The 21,358-nt window shown below is 41.3% G+C and overlaps 1 protein-coding gene across 2 annotated transcripts in view; it reads right to left on the bottom strand.

Annotated features, from left to right (window-relative positions):
* The window catches only part of CTNNBIP1 (catenin beta interacting protein 1), a 32,509-nt gene extending 11,474 nt beyond the window's left edge, over positions 1–21,035 (bottom strand). Inside the window, exons 1-4 of one of the 2 annotated variants that reach the window (XM_055800202.1) lie at positions 20,842–21,034; positions 4,906–4,995; positions 1,959–2,080; positions 1,370–1,460 (exon numbers count right to left, since the gene is read on the bottom strand). In XM_055800202.1, the coding sequence (XP_055656177.1) occupies positions 1,370–1,460; positions 1,959–2,054 (187 nt within the window). In that variant the 5' untranslated portion in view covers positions 2,055–2,080; positions 4,906–4,995; positions 20,842–21,034. Of the gene's footprint in view, positions 1–1,369; positions 1,461–1,958; positions 2,081–4,905; positions 4,996–20,841 lie in introns of both variants that reach the window. The other variant, XM_055800203.1, reaches the window with a different exon arrangement.
* Positions 21,036–21,358: the final 323 nt, after the last annotated feature.

The raw sequence follows: 21,358 nt of genomic DNA, 5'->3' as shown, positions 1-21,358 counted from the left end.
AAGACACAGTCTGTCTTAACTGAGAATGTCTGCCTCAGGTTTTTTATGAGAAACCAGCAAATTTTCACTTTGTACTGGCAGAAAAGTTTAAGTACTCTGAGCCAATACATACAAGTATATCCATCTCCATCAACCCCCAGCTATGTGAGGAATGAACGCACAAGCTTAAAACTGAAGAGCAAGTTTGTGCAGGTTGTGTTTCTAATGGTTTTCTAAATGTCTTAGATCTCTATTGAATTTCTGCTCAACTCAGTACCTTCTGGCATACGAGTCTAACAATTTTCCTTCAGTACCAAATTCTACATTGTCGGTGTGATCCAGCATGAGGCCGGTGAAGGGGAGAAAAAAAATATTTAGAAATATTCAGGTTCAGAAGAGATTAGTAGATACAGAGTAGCACCACACAATTGTTCACCAAGACTTCCGCAAAGGATTTGCAAAAGCAACAGGTACTTCATCTCCTTAATGGGAATCTAAACAAACCAAAGCAGATTTGTAAACTTACTTCTTATCTACTATGCCGTCCAAGAATTAATTACATTGTGCAAATTAAAGAAATGCAATGGGAAAAAAATTCCTCCTATTGCTAAACTTTCCCTCCTTCTCTGCTGAAATAGCAACATTGCACTTCCACATTCATGGAAATGTGAAAAACAAAAGATGTTGATAGACTATTCCATTTTATTTTGTGAGAGAAGTGTTATCAAGCAACTAGAGTTATAGTAACTAAATTATCATCCGTGTAGAAAATTGCTTTTGAACCCAAGAAATCTGCATCTACTTGACATTTTATTTTGTTACAAAACTCCCAGTTTGAAGCCTACAAAGAAAGTGTTTGCCACCCCCAGTCTTGTTCCTTTTTAGGTACCAACGTCCAGGTTAAGAATAAATATAAAAATTTAGATCAAAATTGACTTATGGAGAGGATCCATACCGAATACAGCAAAACACACTCAGAACTACAGGGACCTATGCATACCTGACTTTAACTTCACCTATAGCAAAAAAATCAATCATGTCACATATTACATCGAGTAGAAGCTACATACATGCATTTAGTTTACAGGACTTTGGCCATCAGTGTTTTGAGTTATCATGGAGAATAAAATGTTTCACAGTGCTCTTAATCCTAATGAATCTCAGGTGTAGCCAAGACTGACTTTACCTCTTAAAATAAAACCGCCTGTTCGACATACACTCTAGTCCTCCTCTAAAGATTACAGCAGGCAATGACTTGCACATCCCAGATGGAAGGATGGGTATAAGTACGCGGCATATTATTAGACAAATACAGGAACCTAAATTTGGTATTTTCCGAGACTGTTCTCACAGATTAAATAAACCCAAGGCAAACAAATGTAGTACTCACCCTGATCAATTGAGTGTTGAGGAAGCTGGCTAAGCTGGCTATTCACTACACCTGCATATGTGCGCAAGAACTCCTCTTCACTAGCAGTCAGCTGGAAATGCACAGAGAGTCAGTCAGCAAAAAAGGAAAATGAAGAAAGACTGAAGATATTATCTCCCACTTCCCAGTAAGAAACTTCACAGTTGCCTCTATTCTCCTCTTCAACAGTTTAATCAACTGTTATCTGTGCAAACTATACCATCAGCATGGACACAGCAGCAAACTGGTACATCATGCATTCGTGGAGGGATGCAAAGTCCCCTCAAAACAGCTGCTTTATTTTGCTGGTTTTCCAATAATGAAAAAAACTTTAATGTATATAGAGAAATGATGAGATGCTCAGATTTCGTTTCAGGCATCGCAATCCTTATAAATATTAAAAAAAAAATAATCAATTCTGTTTAACTGCAGATAATGGTTAAATCAATGACAGCTAAAACAATTCAGTGATAAAACCAGACCATCACCTGCCCATCTCAGTAAGCACTATGCCAGTTACTACAAAATTGTCTGGAAAGCCACAGATATCGGCTATGACAGCGCCTCTTACATTTGATCCCATCTTCCTCAGCATGAGTAGGACTCGCACTTTCTGCTGAATATACATCTCCTCCGGACTCTTTCCGGGGACGCCCTCACGGTTCATTCCCCTCCTGCCAGCTCCTGGATTTCCTGAAGATGTAAGATCAGAAAAAGACAAAGTAAAATAGGTAATGGGGTATAATAAGAGTAATAGGAAAGGTTTGATTTCCAAACCCCCCATTTTTCACCGATGGGCAGACCACGTAATAGCCTGGGGGAATAAAGAATCCCATGCTTCATCAGAGAAATCCTTAAAAATTTGAACAGCTAAATTGGGCCTTACATATGCAACTCAAACATTCAAAGAGGCTGATGTTCACATCCCTACTAGCTCATTAGCTGTTGTAACATTACTGCAGGAATAGAAAAAGAGAATTCTAACACACAGATGAAAGAATTGCCCTGACAGAAGAGTCTGGGGTTTTGGGTTTTTCCCATAAATCAACATAACCAGTATGAAAACAGGATGCAGGGTGCACAGCCATAAAGCCTGCAATGGCTGAACAAAATAAACTCTTCATTCTTTCTCTTATCTCTTTTCTTTTTACATCATATAAAAGAGGCCACCGCACTCTTGGAAAAGTTAATAAAACATATTAAATGGTTTTGGAGAGAAAGAAGAGCTAAGAGGAGCAGGGAAGGAGCAGAGTTTATCATCCTTTCTCCTATCATTTAAAAGCTGTAGTTTTGCTTTCCTACCTTAATAGCAAATAATTACATTATGGAATAAACAGACTATGCTCTCTAAATTCTATAGCACAGAGCATGATTATACTTTGTTGTCCGAGTATCTGGTATTAAGTTCCACAATAGGGTGTTTACCAAAACAAAAAAAATGCTCAGACATACACTGCAGCTGCCATTAGAAATTATCTTGGAGTATGTTTATTAAGTCAACAATAGTAAAACCCTTAACTTCGAATTTAGAAAATAATTGTGCTTCAAATAATACACTAGTACAGCAGTGGAACAAATTAAACTAACTTCTTAGAAGTACTGCATGTTGCAGGAACTTAATCCCCGCTACGGAATCTATGGGTGGAGGTGTAAGCCAGGCACCCTTCCACAACGCACAGCTCCATGAAGTGACTCCAGAACAGGTCTCCTACTAGTTTTCATTCACAGAACTGGGTCTGGTCCTATACTAAGCTACTAATCTGCTCTCCTGAAACCTTGGTAACCAAGGGAACACACTACATACACAGGCACGCTTAGTGAAGTCTGTATCACAGCCGGTTCAAGCACTGTTTTCCATGTAATGTTTTCCGGTAGTCATAACCAAACCTCTCCCATCACTTCATTTTCATTATTACTTTTAAGGGAAAGTAATCTGGGTGTGGAAACAGTTTAAAATTATGCCTAGGCCCTCCTGCATGAGTCAGAAGTAATGCAAACTTAAGTAGCAGCTGCTGGGCTAGGTTTTACCACAAACACTACTTAGCATGAAGGTAACTGTAGTAAAAAGTGGAGAAAGATACATCACTAGTCCTACTTGAATACGTTTCCAGCGGGAAGATCTCCATTATGCTCATTTGGGTTCTGCTTGCAAACTTGCAGCCTGTAGTTGGGCAAGGTGATCGTATTTTTTTGCTATAATCCGCAAACTGCTTTCTGAAGGGGAAATAAAACGATCCTGTATTTTTGTTAGTGTCAACTCAATTAAGTAGATTGGATTATGCTACTAAGCATGTACTCCACAGAGCAACTTACTGAGTGCTAACAAGTGATGTCAACAGCAAGACAATGAACAAAGCAAGTCTGCGAGCAACAGTCATTAAGTTATGCATATTCAGAGACTGATAAAACAATGAACGTTTATCAAGATACCAAGCAAGTCTGAAAGGTTGTGACTGGTTCTTAATATTATACCAAAACATAACTTTTTTTTTTTTTAATATTGTTACTTTAAGAGGGAGGTGCCGTACTAACAGCCAAAGAAATCAATCTAGAAAAGAAAAAGCACAACAGCAAATACCTGAAATGGGGTAACACACCTATTGTTTAAAAATGGAACCGACTATATATCAATAGGTGGCACCATACACAAACACCAAGAAAATGCCACGGCTGCTCCCCATGCCAGCTAGGAAGACCACATTTTAGCATTCCTCTACACATCAGATATCAGAAGAGATTTATTGTCTATACATGTCATCAATAATTGTTTTCCATCATAATAGTCCTCTAGTTGTTTACTGATTTTTCAGACCTTGAAAAGGAGCAATGGAAATTGCTACCTAAACGTGGTTCTGCTCAAGTGAACTTCAGCCAAGATGGATTTATCATGAAGGTACCTGCTTAACAGGGAGGATACTTACTAAAGCCTGCCCATTCAGGGAATGCTTCAGACAGTAAGCGACACGGGGGGGGAAAAGCACTCAATAGGGCTCAAAGCTATCAAATTCCACGTATAAAGGAGGGTTATAGTACGACTAACAGAGCAACAGCACTTTGCTCTTCATACACTGCACAATTATTTCGGATGACAGCCTCTGCCACCACAGCTTTTCCTACTTGATGACATCAAAGTAGAAAGACTAAAGTCTTAAGACAGTACTGAGACCCCAGCATGAAAAAATTTAAAATACCTCTGCTCCTGTTACACAGAGCTTTTATTAGGCATGGTTTAGGATGACAATACTACCAGCATATATTACATCAGTAAATTTCCAAAACCACTTACAAAGCTAGTCTGTATGCCCGGAAGACAGCACAATCCATCTTTATAAACGAAGTGCTGAAAAAACTCTTTTATCAATGTACTTAACTTTGCCTTCTCAAGAAAGCTACATTAATATACTATACATAATGAAACATTACTTAAGCAGAATTTCCCTAACCCTACAGTTCTTTTTGGCACATATATCACCCCACCCCCAACCAAGAAAACATCAGAGATTTCCCTGCCAACGTACCTGCTTCTAAAAACCACAGAAGATCAGATAACCCAGGTGTTCAGTTCCAATTAATGACCCTGGCTGGAAAAAATGTATGAGGAAACTGCCCTGTGAAAACAAATAAGCAAGGCATTACAGAAATATACAACGCTGAAAACTAGAAAGACCCTTTATTCGATATGCTTTGAATTGCAGTCTGCTTTAGAATGCAGCCTAGCCAAAATTCATCAAGCTGTAGGCTTGTCTGGAGTTTGTAGACCCTTTTTATATTTAAAGCCTAAGTTTTTTAAAGGCCAAGCCAGTCTTCATCTGCAAGATTTACACCCTGACCATACCAACGACATTCCCAATCACTTGAGAATGGAATGCATTCAAGCTTCACATTCTTTAAGAATCTTTCAGCATAAAACCTGACTCCCTGGAAGAACCAATAAACATCACGACATGTAATTTCTTCTCATAAGAAAAAAAAAGTATTACAAATAGGCATAGCTTACCAAAGGTTTGAGGAAAACTAGGGAGAAATGTAAAGCATGCTGATTTTGACCAAAATTATTGTTTTCAACTATGTGTATATTATCTGAATATAGCAATTACAGACTGGCGCTGGAAGCTGGGCTGGAAAACCCTTTGCGCAGGATTTTTCAGACCAGCCTCACTGGTCAGTCACCAACAGCTAACAGTTAAAGACTTTTGTAAGGCTGGTGACATATTTCTGAACATATTTTACAACTGACACTGGGTATCAGGGCACAGTAAGAATTTATACGTCTTCTGATCCATCACATTGGCCTCTAAGACAACCAGCTCAGTCTCACAAATGAAGTCAGTCCAAGCCCTCTGTAATGTGCAATGCAACAGCAAGTGCCCGCTGCTCAGGACAGCATTGCAGTTAGAATCATGTAATAAATAGCATAAACTGCTGTACTTAATTAAGAGTTTCTGATTAGGGAAGACATGCACCACTTGTTAATCAAGTCCAATTAAATGTACCAAACATACTCTCTTCTTTTGTTTGTTTGGGTTTTTGTCATGAACAAGTGAAGGCAGATCTAGACTAATTCAATTTCTTTCATGGCTGTTCACCAGCCCATGCAGATGTCATTATAGCTGGAAAATAAGGCAGGAGCAGCAAGAGCTACTCAACTGTTCCGTACACCAGCTTCATCAGAGAAATGCTGAATCCAAAATACCCGCTAGTTTCACCCATAGGTTCTCAACAGCCTCTCTTACTAACAAGTGCTGGAAGCAGCTGAGCTTTATCAATGGCTTAAAAGAATCATTTCACCTCTCTAGAGGAGAGAAATTGCCTGCTCTGAAAGGATTATTTAAGCCCTGCCTCGCTAATTAGTTCCCACTGTTCTTGCCCTCTAAATACGCAATGCGGTCCCAAGAAAGATTATCTACAGCACTGACAACAGGTCCATTTGCAGTAACTAATTGCTGTTCTCATTTCTATAGACTTCAAAGACACCCCACCACCACCGCTGTACAAATACTCACCACACAACTGTGTGAACTCCTTCCTAAAGAAAAGGATTAGGGAATGGGAGGTAACCACTCCTGAGGCGCACTTCTGTCCTTCTGATGGTAACAGCATATTTATAGTTACCATTAAAATTCCCCATGCACACCCAAAACTGCAAACGGCAGTAATATACGCATTTGTTATATTTAACACAAAATATAAATAAAACCAGAAAGATCAAATGCTTTCCTAATGCTATAAATTCAGAGTAATTCACCCGAGAACCAAAAAAAACCCCAAACATTTTCATGGCCAGCCAGAACGCTTGTACCATAGGCAAGGAAAAGCCTAGTCCCTCTACAAGTCAGCAGCAGCACTGAAACAAAAAATGCCGCCTTGGTGCAATCCATGTGGCTGCCCAGCTGAACCATCCTCATCACCACCACAAACACACGGGTGGAACATCAAGCTTGTACACCACAGCTTGAGGAGTACTCCGCTACACCATAGGGCACAGCCTCTGAGTAACAAGCACCTTTACGGCTAAAGGCTCCAAAATTGACTGCAGTAAATAAAATATATATTAAAAAAAAATGAAATCGGGTTCATTACTTTTTCTTAAAAGTATGAGAACAAACTACGGCTTAAATGCCAAGTGACCAGTCTGAAGTCACACAAGGGTTCTCTTACCAACTTGTTCCTATCTGTTCTAAACAGCAGCTCATGCTTCCAGCATCTTTAACTACACATCAACATTTCCACATTCATTTCTAACAAACCCTAAGAAATAAGATCTAAAAATATTTTGCAACTGTGTATTTTGGGGGTGGGAGGGAAGAAGTGCAAAGTATGAGAGTTTAACAAGACAGCTGAGGAACAGCTGAATCACTACTAGCACGAGTTCTGCTCACAATGTTCTGAGTCCCAACAGACCTGCGTGCCACACAATGATCTGTTCCCTGAAGCACTTTCCAGGTCAGGAAATCCCTTGCCTCAGTTGCAATTACCAGCTCTGAATTCTGCTGCTTTGCTCACCTATATTCACCTTCTATTCCTGCAAGGTCAGAACATTGTTTATTTTGCCCATGCTCGGCTCCAATTTTTTGTCTCTGTCTTAACAAACGTGTACACTATTGTCATTTGCAATTTGGGTGCACTTGGGGAATTTTAATGGTAACTATAAATATGCTTAATTTAATCTATTAACTCTGGTAGGTCTGTATCACCTTACCCTCACACAGGCACTACAAGAGCTGCTCGGGCTCCTCACACCAATCAGCACTTCCACCATGGAAAGCAAGATTCAGTCATGAGATTCCATCAAAGCTTAATTCATACTATGTACTCTCATGAGTATGAGAAAAAAAATACCTCCCAAACGCTCTCCAACTTAGGTGTCACTAGAATACAAGAACATAAACCCATTTCTCAAACTTAACACTCAAAATGGTTCTTAAATCCTGGCTGGGAATGTAAGCCCACTGGGGCAAGAAGAGATAAAAGCATGGAAATGAAATGAAAACCTAAGCACAAAGACTCCAGTTTCAATCCATCCATATCCTTCTGCCCCAAATAATTCTACATCCTTACAACGGTTTACACTTGGGTCAGAGACGGTTACAAGGAGTGAGTGTTTTTTGACATACAGGAAAACTCAGAGGCAGTGAAGCGATGTTTACAAGTTCAGAGACGTCCATATGGGAGATGGATAAAGGTCGAAGACTTAGCTTTACGTTCTGTCACTTAAGAGATCATGCTGCTTCCCCAAACATCACTAGGTCAAGTTCTTAAGCGAGAATGTAAGGCACACTAGTGGAAAAGAAACATGCTTTTGAGGTACATGTCACTGAATTACAACAGCATAAGGAAACGGAACCAGCATCAGGATGCAACATGCCAAACGTAGGATGCTGGCAGGTCTGCTGATCAGCAAAGATAAAAACAAATTTTGCACATCCTATACATCACAAACAAAATTTTATCAACAGTGCTAATGAAACCTACTGTTTATAGTTAAAACACAGAATTTATTGATGTGTTCTTGCCAGATATATTGCATACGAGAAACCTGAAAGATAACATTTCAATCTGTATTTTTAGCACAAAAAGCCAAACAGAGAGGTAGAAGAACAAGAACCGTTGTGAGTGGACTCATGGAGTCCCCACAGCGTTAACAGAACTCACCTACGAAGCTGTTCATGCAAAAGGGACAGTCAAAGCTATTCAGAAGCCCAGGTACACGTTCACTGGTACTTACTGGCCCAAGTGAAGAAACACTGGGGTCTCCGCTGAATCTCTGGCAACTGTATCCTGAATTACTAGCAGGAAAGGAAGAGATGCCACAGGCTGATGAAGCCGTACAGAATGCACTGTTGTATCCAGCCTGGAACTGGTCTCTCCAGGTAGAGGTGAGGCAGATGTGCAAAGCCAACAGGAAGGTGTGGGCTGCCAATACCTTACCTATCCTCCAGCTCGGCATGGTTCTGCTCTCCAGTGCCATTACTCGATTCCTTTCTTGCAAAAAAGACTAACCTGTGCATTTTGAAAGCTGTAGCTTCGGCCTGGAATGACTACATACTTCAATAAACTGTGTTAAAAGACTAAACTCTACACGCTCATCCTGCTGCATCCACCACAGTGCAAATGGACATAATTGGGTCACCTCATTTTCTCTTGTTTGGCAGGCATAGGGAATAAAATTTAGTTCTCATTTATTTTTAATATGATTCACAAGACAGAATAATAAATGAGAAAGATCTATACATGACAGCCAAAACTGCCAGCCCAGTTTTGCCAAAGCAATAAAATTTGAGTTTAGAAAACATTCCCTCCCTTTCCAAGCAGTAAATGAGGCCGGTCAGTAAACAAACGGCAAAGCTGTCCTGTTCAACAGCACTTGGCTCCCCTGCTGCCTGCAGAAGGGCTGGGTGAGGATCACAGGAATGCCTTCTGCTTTGCAAGGCCCAACATGTGGACTGGGCAGAGTCCAGCACGCCTGACATCCCCCTTCTGATGCCTGTTTGTCTGCTACCAAACCCATCTCTGGCTGTGGAGAGAGTATGTGCACTCCCGTCCCCTCGGCAAAAGACAGTTTCAGCATCACCTTCATGCAAAACACCACAGATGGAGGTTACACTTTCTAGCAAGGCAATAAGTTAAGAGACTAGAGTAAACGGGACGTGGGTTTGGAACCATAAGGTGTAGGTACATTTGCACTGAGGACGCTGGGCTACTTTACAAGTATGTTACCGAAGCAGAAGGGGATTAAGTGTTTTTAACTTTTCCGGTAGCACTAAGAAATGCTGCCCTACCTCTCCACACTGTTACTTGTCCTGAAAAGTTTATAATGACAGACAATACAGTATAATCCTTCCCAAAAACTAACTAAAAGACTGTACCAGCTTTCTGTTCAGCTACTAACCCTGGACACAACAGCATGTAATGAAAAAATACTGTCTTTGCAGTTAGCCTCCCCCTTTTTCCTAACTAAGTTTAGAACATCAGCTACTGTGTTTTCACTTTAAAAAAATAAATGTGGACAGGAGAAATCTGCACACAAACTCAGCTTAACTAGTCTGTTCTACAAACAGATGGAACAGCTTCCAAGGAAACTCAAGCTCACCAGCAAGAAGTGTGCTGACTGAATGCTTTCCGTAGAGGAGGATTCCAACTCACAGCAACTGAAAATTACAGATTCGTCACTGTACTTTCCCTCACTTCCGCCTATACTCTTAGGAATTCAAAACCTGGAAGGGCTTCTCCGCTGGACAATGCCACAGATGGGCTCCTAATAAAGAACTTCTAAATTACTGACACCCCCCATCATTCCTTTATAAACAAAAAAATAAAAAAAGCCCACACCAACAAAAAACCCCCAACCAACCAACCACACACAGAAACCCCCAAAATATTACATATCGCAACAGAAAAAGAAAAAAACACACTAAAAATCGGTATGTTTATAAATTTTGCATAAGGCAAACTACTTAAGCATGCCATTTAAAGACATGCTTATTTAATGCAATGAGAAAACAACATGAGCTTTTGTTCCTTCAGATTACATACATATTCTCCCCAATACTGTAGTCTTCTATAATGCTTAAATTCCACATTTTACTGGTATAGGAAAAAACAACCTGAAACTGAGCAATTTGTACAGCCTAAACTGGGGGGGGGGGGGGGGGTGGGTGGGGGAGAAAAAGGCAGAAAAAGGCAGTAAGCTGCCAGCAAATGTAATATTTTACATATTCAGCCTCAATAAATCAGGGTACTTAAGTGGCCATCTATCAAGCTCCTTAAATTTAAGTCACAGCTGACTACCTCTTTAATATCTTGTATCATTTCCAGTTACAGCCAAAAGAAATCAACAGGAGTTAGTTCAGCTACAATTATTTTTTTTTCTTGAGTCTGGCTGGTTCTGTTCAAGGCAGCTAAAAACCTCAATTAATGGGATAGGATTATAAAAGCTCAGATAAGGAGTTACAGTGAATAAAACCAACCGCTGCAGGTTTCCTTTGCACTACACAAATGGAGTTAACAGCCAGCATGAAGAAACTCCATGGCATCATTATACGAGGTTAAGCTATTAGCCTCCACAGTTACACTACTGAGTACTTCAGTGGTGAAAACACAGTCATACTGGGAAGTTTTAAGTGCAAGGGGATGCTGCACCTTTAAGCCTTGTTAATTTTCCAATGACATTTTACGGAGAACAGCTAGAGCCCTACAAACCTTCCAAGATGGAGCCTGAAACCTGAGGTCAGGACCCAGAGTCCGCAAAATCCTGCTACAAGTTTTTCTCTAATTCAGCCTGACTTGTGACCTTCAGTCACAGGCAGCTGGAGATTGGATTAATTCCCATCTCCAGAGAGATACAACAATGAAGAATTCATAACAGCTACCTATTTATAGGTGAACAGTAGCAGTTGAAATATTTAATACTTCCCCCCCCCCCCACCCCCATTGTTTCTATGTTCAGTGTTCTCTTTCAGTTGACTTTTGAATCTGAATTTGGTCAATTTACAGTTGGAACTCCAGTGGTAGGTTCACATCTCTTAAATGTTAGGCAGAAGTTTTTAACAAAACAGTACAGTCCTCTCCCTCTTGAAGAGGGACAGGAAACAGCCCCAAACACTGTCATTTAGATATGAAAAATCTATAAAAACAAGTGGGGGGTTTTTTCCCCCCCAGTGCTGGAGCACCTTTCAGAGCTTCAAAAGGACTTCAAAAGTAGTAATGAAGTGCATTCAGAAAAGCTTCCCAATATAATAAAACAGTCCTTACATCAATGTTCCAGCTAACTGGAAAAAAAATAAACCCTCTACCATTATAATCACAATTTTTATGAAGTTTATGCTTGCCTCCTGGCCTGCAGAGACATACAAACCAGATGATTATTTTTTTTCTCCATACTACAGCAGCAATCTCTCAAAGAGAAGACATCTGTCATGTCTCATACAGTGAGAAGAGGCAGTACAGCTTTTTAGGTAGTTCACGTCAGTCAACTTGAAGCCTCTGAAATCAGATGTGTAACAGCAACAAAACCTTAAAAAAAGACTTGCATTTCACTAAGGTATTCACACTTCAAAGACAAAACTGTCAAAAATTCTGAAAAAGTAACAACACTCAGCTACAGCAGTTTATACAGAAACTCTATCCCAGTCCAAGAAACAATTCTAAAAGAAAATTACAATACTTCACTCAAGATGGTCTTCAACAGCTGGACTGACAGGTGCTGCTCTTGCTGTAGCAGTGGTCACACACCTCTTCCCTATTTATAACAAAGCTACAAATCTCCTAGACAGGAAATTAGGCACTAATGATAGATAGCCAATGATTTTAATTGCCAGGTATCCCACACAACAGAATTACTGCTGTAAAAAAAAGTGTTACGCATACATCTTCAAAACAAAACTGTATGGTAATGCTTTCTGTGGATATCTTTGTAAACAATCTACCTTTTCAGAAACAGAAAGTGAAGTTTCCAGCACATAGATATAACAAACTTGAGACGCCTTTCTTGCTCTTAGGAAGCTTATTTTCAAAGTTTGTTTTTAATTTGAATGATAAACCAGTGGAAAAAAGGAGCACCAGTAACAGGTAAACATTTTAACAACTGTCTACAAGAATCAAAAAATTATTTCCAATGTACCTATCCCATTTTACATGGTAGGCACGCTGCACACGTTGTACAAATATGTACCCATATTAACACCTCCACCTATGCAGTATCATATTTTTTGACTATTAATTACTGACACTGACAGCCTCCTGCAGCATGTCTGTTCTGTGATCATCACAGAAACTGAACCAAGGCCAATACACAAACACGTACAAGGAAGATCAAGACCATTAATTGTGGTCACTTCATTTTCTTGTCATGTCAATCAGCTTTATGACCAAAGTCACGTTTTCTGAGAAGCTCTGTAAGAAGTGGTAACGCCAGACTCGCAATCCTCTGAAGACTTATAGATCATTAGCATTAAAACTGGGGTTTACTGAAGGTTGCCATTTATATCACAGAAACTAAACTCAACAGGCTAAAAGATAACTTAATACACAGGAGATAAACACGCTACACTCACGAAGCATAAACACTGATTAAGAATGAGTTGACTGTAGAAGCAAGAAATTGGTTTGGTCTTCATAATGAACCTAAAATAAGCCTACCATGCCTATACAACGGAGTACAATGTCAACACCGATGCAAGTATTTGTGTATGCCCAAGGTGCAGGATGTTTTTTCAACCTTCTCCAGTTATTCTCAAGTGGCTTGAAATGGAACAGGAAACAGAAATAGGCACGAATAAGCACACATGCAGAATTACCAGCTCTGCTAATGGACAAGCACTTCAGTACTTGATATGCTTCCAACCAGTTTCATGAAAACTGTATCTGTATTCCAATTTTTTTTTTTTAATTAAACCATTTGGAAATTAAACTTATGCCTAGTGCAAAAATGTGATGCCTCGGTCAACTTCCACAAAAAGGAAAATGACACTGTTAATCCTAAAGCATGACAGACAGTCCCAAAATCAGAACAGGCAAAATTCCAGTAAGTGTCTGTAAGCAGTTAAAATAACAATAACACTTATTTTCAATTTACAAGCATGCAGTAAAAGCCCCCAAAACCCAAAAGTACCATATTTGGAGTCCAGCTGCCTGCGGTCTAGTGACAACTTCTCAGCAGCTCAAGCACACTGCATTGTTATATTTAACCAGACATCGTGAGTAATGCCTACCGCAACGGCTTCTCTCACTATTCCATGCACTGAGGCACCAGCACGTTTATGGGCATTTCTTTGGTACTCATCGACACAGTATCTTTCTACAGATGCCTAGGATTATTAGAGAGAGCTTTCAATTTAAAATGTGACCTATGCTTTCCTGTAATTTATACTGACATCCGAACATCATTTTAGACTGAAAATGCCTACAGATCTTTTATAGTAGAGATTATGGCTAACTAGATATTTTTTTTAAAGCAATTAAAATGTGAGCTGTTATTAGGTTGGTGACTACTTAGCATTTTAGTATTTTGCAATACTGTGTCAAAGCACAGTGTTAGGACCAGACTCTTAGATTAATAGTTCTTGACTACCAAAATTGCCTAACCATCGGACAACAACATGAAATACTGTTCTGGCCTCATACATCAATAAAGTTTGCTGTGCAAAGTGATAAATACACGCCTCATGACACCTACTTATCTTGCCTCTTTAGAGAAAACAAAGAACAACAAAAAAAACCACACCCAAACCCCTGATCTTCTGGGCTGCTTTCCTCATGGATACTCTGCATAATGCAAAAAGCAAAGTGGTTTCAGTTTTGAATCAATGTATGGTTTAATTTTTAAGCTATTTTAAAATGTATTTTATTAATAGCTCTTGCTGCAAGTTGAACTAAGAATTAATGGCTATTTGTCTAATATGAATAGATTAATTGATCATCTTTTTTGCAGTAATCACCACACAAAACCTTTGCCTCCCCAGTGATCTGTTAGCATCATTAATATTATAGGATAATATGGGCAAGAGACCCCTACTCCCAGGGCCTTCACAAAATAATACTCCTTGAGAACTTTCCTTGATACTATTTAATGAACTGGTCTAAATAGCTATTTTAATCATATGTCAAAAGTATGCCAGTTCCTCTCTTCTCTGAAGGACTACTTAAAAACAAAAAGCAGACAAAAAGGATTTTTGTTACCTTCTTTAGCTCACTAAACAATACCATGCTGCAAAGACATCTGATCGAGAGAAGAGGAAGGAAGGAAAAAATTTTGACAGAGGACTTGTAACATTCGCAAGTTTAAAACAAATTCCTAATTATGCACCAATTTCACCATAGGCATTTTGCTTTCCACATTTTTTGGTGAAGTGGAATTACAAGGAAAGAAATCTTGCTTTCATGGGACTTCCTAATTCTCAGGAAAAAGGATGCAATTTCCTTCCTCCCTAGCCATGACTTTGAGTGTTACCTGAATTGTATTAGCCTTGAACTGCAAAAAAACCTGTACAAGGTCACTGGTTTAACAGCAGAAATCTCCCTTTAGCACTACTGTACGCACACACGCGTGGGCTAAACAGAAATAAAATTACTGACCACAGGATTTTTTTAAGGGTTATATCAAGTCCCAGTCGGTGCTGGGACCGATTAGGCTCAGAGTACAGAGAAAAAGTAGAAGTACAAGACTTACAATACACATATGTTAAAGGCAACCAAGCTGAGCTGCATGGGAAACCGTATGTGGAATTGTGTGGCAAGTCTGATTATTAACTTCACTAGTGGTGATCTGTGAAGTACTTAAAACTCATTCTTTCAAGATCTCCTATATATGTAAAATTTGGCACATTTATAGGATAAATGGCACCCACTCCCCTAAGAATAGAGGCATCACAAAGATGCAACAATATGAATTTTGATTAATCAAACACCAATATATACCAATAATAACAAAAGATGTTAGTCCATAGACCATTATCAACGATGTTCAAGACAAGGTTGATCCTTCTACAAGTTAAAAGTCCTGTAAGATTCCACACGGCTTCAGAAAGTTTCCATGAGCAGGACTGCATGTGACAACCACCAGTTCAAGGCAGAATGGGCAATGAGAATTACTGAAGTTGCAGACAGATTTTGCACTTCCCAAACCGTTAGCACAATTACAGTACACCTTTATTATATTTAGTTTCTCAACAAAAGGAGCAAGCTTGTAGCAATCATGTCAAAAATTGCAGCTACCAAGAAACGAACAATGAAATGGACATATTAAAAATGAGGTACCAAAACTGTATGTCCTCATGCACACTATTACGTGTGCAGAATTTTATTTAAGGTTTAAAACACATTTTGTAAGAGCTAATGAATTAAGAATCATGACAGTGTAACATTAAGAAAACCGCTGCAGTTTTACATGAGTTGTGGAAGGTTTATTTTGCTGACTCCCCTTGTAGGCACTGACCAAATTTTCAGTGACAAAAGTTCCGTTTAAAAAACCTGATGTTTCTGACCTCTGAAGTTAAGCAAAACCTTTCATGAATTCCACATAAACAAATGCGTATTATTTGGCATCTACAGACATTCCTGAAAAAAAAAGCAGCTAAGCAGATGTGAATGCTCGTATTTTTCTCAATTTGGCATCAACTCTTAAAGTTAATTGTATTTTAAGTGTGTTATTGCTGATCATTTTCACATAAACATTCAGTTACTGTTTGAAGTCTGATATTGCCTCGACTGACCAATTGTGCAAGCTGCCAGGGCACAATGACAATTTCAGTTTTCTGTATAACATCCAGCACAGCCAAAGTTAGGAAAGTCTATTAACATTATGTTAGTACGACAACAGGCACCAGAGACGACCGCAGCTGCACTATGCGCTTCTCATTGCTACAAAAGCCTTCCATCAGTAGTTTCCCTTACACTGTTTCAGTATTTTCACTGCTCCTTTACAGAATCTCCGCTGCGAAAATTTAGGTCACATTTCCTTTAAGTGGACATGGGTGGGCATACACTACACTTACTTAAAGTTCAATGAAACTAATTAAAAGCTCCTCACTGACTTCAATGTGCACTGAATCAGGACCTGGATGAGTTCAGAGGCAAAACAATTACACTTTAATTAAACATCTTAACATTCCTGTGAAGCAGTCAACTAATTTTATAGACGGATAAACTGAGTCAGGAAGTTTCAGAGCTTGGTCATGGTCATAAACAAGAGATGATTACTTAAGTTGCTTCCATATTTGTTACTTACCCTCCTAACACCGACAACATTGACTTTCTGAAAATTCAATTAAGTTTTTGTTCTACATATTTGCAAGGAAACAAAATGGAACATCCTAAGACAAGTGTAATAGTCATACAAATCTACTGGCTCTGCTTCTGTTCCCCAATCAGTAGCTAATTTAGTCAGTCACAGGAATTCCAACAATGCAAGAAGCTGAAATTTTTAGGTTTTTTTTTCATGGCAGTTTATCTCCAGGTATGATTTTTTAGGCTGGGAGATGGTAGGTGCTGTTGCTTTTAAAATAGCGTTAGAAATTATTATGTATCCACATTATTTTTTTAAGAAGAAAAAATAGGCTTGGCAGATCTCATGTTCTGTTAAACCTTCAAAATACTTACTAAAATGCAGGAAGTACAACCAGGCTTTCCATATTCAAACTGACATTTAAACCACGCGTAACCACTGTAACATTCTGTCAAATCACCAGTAGTGAGCAGAAGTAAGAAATTAACTTTCCTAGTTTTTTTAAGCATTTGTTACATATGCTTCCCCAACACTGAGTCTGAAAACAAACCCCTGAGTCAGAAGAGTGTTCTCATATTCAATTGCCAACTAATGTTTTTTGGTTGTTTTTCTGATCTTTGGCTTCTTCTCACCTATTAACACGCCATAGTTTTGCTCATTCTGGTCTGTCCGCTTTCTTATGCCAACCGAAGTTCACAGACAGGCCACGGCTCTTTAAAGGGAAAAAGAACTTAAGTCTCATCCATTCTCACAGATACAACCGCATCAATAACAGTAACCAAAGTGTTTTGGTCTTTCTCTAAATGAAATTAAGTTTGCTGTTAAGTTTTTAGTACATTTAAAACCTATCTATTTATCATTTCTCCCATGCACTTAGAAGCAAGACCATTAGACTACCAACATTTCTTAGGATGTGGAGTAGGTGACAAAATGTTTTCATGCCAATAATTGACATCTTTGGTGTACAGCAGCATCAAACCAAGCATTTTCTGGGACTATTCACATACCTGCAATAGCTTTACTGGAATTAAACTAATGGATACTATTACTTTTCCAGCAAATCAGAACTCCAAACAAAAAAAAAAAAAAAGGCCCACCAAAAAAATCTAATACCTGTGATGCAGAGTTATTTTAAAAGAAATTTTTTAAAGGCATTATGAATTCAAATTATGTACAGTTTCTGGTTATATGGTTTAACACCAAAGACAAAAAAAAATATTATCAAAAATACTTACATACATATACTTTCAGACAGAACCTTACAAGACATGATGGATTTCAGTTAGTCTATCAGAAAAACACAGAGGACCAAGTTTAAAGAGGGCTCAGTGAAAACTATCAAACACTATGATTTTTAAACATTTTTCTTATTACAAATGAAGGTTTATTCTTGGCTGAATATCCTACCATACTGCTCCAGAAGTACCGTGCTGACAGTTTAAATAGAGAACGTGATTGACCAGCTTTACCCTCATGACTATTAACACATTTCGAAACAGCAGAAGTGCTTTACTCTCACTATCTGAAGACTGAATTATAATCAGCTTCTAGATGTAATACTTATGTCAGCTCCCAGAACATAAACATTTGGCGTATTTATTAAGATTAAAATTTTCCTATTAACATTAACAGGTTCAAATCAGGTTCAATGACTTCTGTGTGATGTACACAATGGTATGGTACAGCTGTAACAGCTGCTACTGTCCTTGTTTGTATTTCAGCAGCAAATCCAATCTGCTGACAGCTTGTAATAACAAGAAATGCAGTTTTGCATCTGCACATATAGAAATATTTCTAAAGATACCTAATTCTCCTTTTCTGGAAAAAATTGCTGAAAGTTTCCCCAAGCATATTCAACAGCAGCCTCCAAAAGCCTCTCTGTACGCACAGCACTTGGGTGCGTGTTTGACACTTAAAATTAGGTCAGATGCTCAGGAGGCATGCTTTGCAGTCAACAACAAACTTATGAATTTCTATACTTAATAAAAATCCTAACTGTTATGACTGTGATAGATGACAAATACTCTGGAGAGGAAAAAACCTCAAGCTAACATAAATACATCAATTTCACACAAGTTGTTTCCTAGGCAAAGCATCAACCTTTGACATGAGCGGCACCATACCAAACACATTCAGACATTAGTTTTTATTTGCCTGTACGCAACTGCAGGATGATTTTTAATTTTTAGCAATAGGCGTGTATAACACAGTCGATATTTGCAATAACAAAATTCAGGTTATAACAAAATTTGGCTTCTGTTTAGAATGTAACAGAAGTTGTTCAGGAAACCTCTCTCTCCTCTTGCAAAGTGATCTAAGACCCAGGATGGGGGAAGGAGGGAAACGGCAGAGGATGGAAGAGAGCAGAAACTGGTCCAACTACAGACCTCCCACAGAACTGGGACTCAGAACTTGATTTCTGTGCAGCCCTAATACTTAACATTATGATGTTACATACCTAGTGAAACGTGTGACTAACTCTTGTTAAGACAACAGGCAGGGGCTCCAATTCATGTGGTGAGCAAACAGCCCTCTTTCCCCACACCTACACCGATGTGCAGTACCCACAACTCCTCTACGCAACTCATGCTGGCAAGTGACAACTGCGGTGTATCTGATCTGTATTTATTACGACGACTCCTATCAGGCTATGGGACAATCTTCCTGGTGAAGATTTCACAATCTTCCCACTTGGATGTCAAAAAGAATCCTGAAAGCACTTTTATGTTCTATACAACTTTTCATAACCTCTGTTGCAATGCTTAAAATGAACTACAAGAGAACTACTTCTTTGAAGCAATTTTGGGTAAGCCATAAAACTTCAGCCAACCAATTTTCAGTTAACTCATTGAAAATGGCCGTTGCTCTTGCATTTCTTCAGTCTTACAGGCTTCCTTGTAGATTTACACTGTCTAACATGCACCACCTAACTAGAGAGCACACAAATCCATTTACCAATGATTCTAAATTACACTGAAGCAGCTGCCAATTTCTGCCAAGATGCTGGAGATGGAGAATGAGGTGATGTTTTTTCAGGCAATGGCAAAGTGAAGCAACTGCCATGTACCTGAAGTACACCTGCCACCATTTTCCAGCTGAATCTGTTTGTCAAGGCAAACAACAGCTTTTAGATCGGTAAGAAAATGAGCCTGCATTTAAAAAAGTAGTAGCGCATCGTTTTCTGTAGCCATACTCCTCACCTTGAATACCCATACATTCAAAATAAACCCCCTGAAGTACGCAGCTTAGCCTCTTATCACCACTTATGTAGAGTTTCTCCTTCAGCATGCTACCTCCCATCATAGATGAGCTCCAAAAATACCAAAGGCAAAGTAGCCGGCAGCTTACAAGTTCAGCAGCCAACCAAAACTAAGCATGAAATTTTGATTTTTCAAATGTATTTTAAAATTATGTTCTTCAAACACTCAGTAGGCATGGCCTATCGCCACACTAGTGCCAACTCGAATCGGAACACTGAACAGGCACACCTACATTGTCTCCTCTGCCTGTTGTTTTCTTTTATTGGGAGTTTGGTGGTTTTTTTTTTTAAACCACCAAATCTGCAGAATATCTTGCTCTCATCTCGCTGAGCATCAAAGCTTGTTCTGTTCGGTGTGCCAAGCCAAGGGACGGTCAAATCAGAGATGACACACAGCAGAGCGAAGTCTTCTCTTCCCCAGAAGGCAAACGCCCGCTGATGCCGCGCACCTGGAGACACGGCACAGCCAGCACCCCCTTCACCGGAGAGGAGCCCTCGCACCCGGGGAGCGGGAGCACCGCGCCGGTGCGGCCCCGGCCCACGAGGCGCTGCCACCCCCCCGCCCTCCTGACAGCGCCGGGTGCCGCCGCCCCGGGCCGCCCCCGCAGCCGCCAGGCGCGCCGCTCCCGGGGGAGCCGCCGGGCACCGCGGCGTTCGCGGGGCAGCGCCCTCACCTGCCGCCCGAGCGCGGCCATGGCTGGCAGGGACCCGCCGCCGCGAGGCGGGGATGATGCCGGGGGCCGCCGAGGCGCCGCCGGTACCTGCGCGACCGGGCCGCGGCCTGGCGGCGCCCACCGGGGGCTGGGGCCGCGGCGCCCGGGCGAGCTCCGCCGCCGGGCCGCGCAGGGGGACGCGGGGAGCGGCCGCCGGCCCCGGCGGGGCGGCCGAAGAGAGGCCCGCGGCCGGCGGCGACGCGGCCCGGCGAGCGCCTTTGTTCCCGGCCGGGCGCCGCGCACAAAGGGCGGCCGCGCTCACCTGCCTGCGGGGCCGCGCCGGCCCCGGCGGTCCTGCGGCGCGGGCGGGCGAGTCGAGCCGAGCCGAGCCGAGCGGCCGCCTCCTCCGCCGTGACTCACCGCGGCAGCCTGGGGCGGGGGGAGGGCGGTGCCTGGGCGGCGCCGGGGGAGGGACGCGCGGTCCCGGCGCCCAGGGCAGCGGCGGCCCGCGGGCACCTCCCGCCGGCCGGCCGGGAGGAAGGGGCGGGGCGGGGCGCGGCGCCGAGAGGCGGGGCAGGGGCGGCCCCGTGGGAGGGACCCCGCCCCCGCGGGAGGGACCCCGCCCCCGCTCGCCCCCTCGCGGATCCCCCGACCGCAGCGGGCGGCGGAGCAACCCCCCGGCACCCGGGCAGCCCCCCGGGCAGCCCCCCCGGCACCCCCGCCGGCACCCCGGGCAGCCCCCCCGGCACCCCCGCCGGCACCCCGGGCAGCCCCCCCCGGCACCCCGGGCAGCCACGGCGGCGCCACGGCAGCGGGCTGCTCTGCTGGGCGCGCCGGGG

The sequence above is a fragment of the Falco peregrinus genome, chromosome 3 (genome assembly GCF_023634155.1).
Source record: "Falco peregrinus isolate bFalPer1 chromosome 3, bFalPer1.pri, whole genome shotgun sequence".
NCBI lineage: Eukaryota > Metazoa > Chordata > Aves > Falconiformes > Falconidae > Falco > Falco peregrinus.
This window is presented reverse-complemented; position numbering and strand designations above follow the sequence as displayed.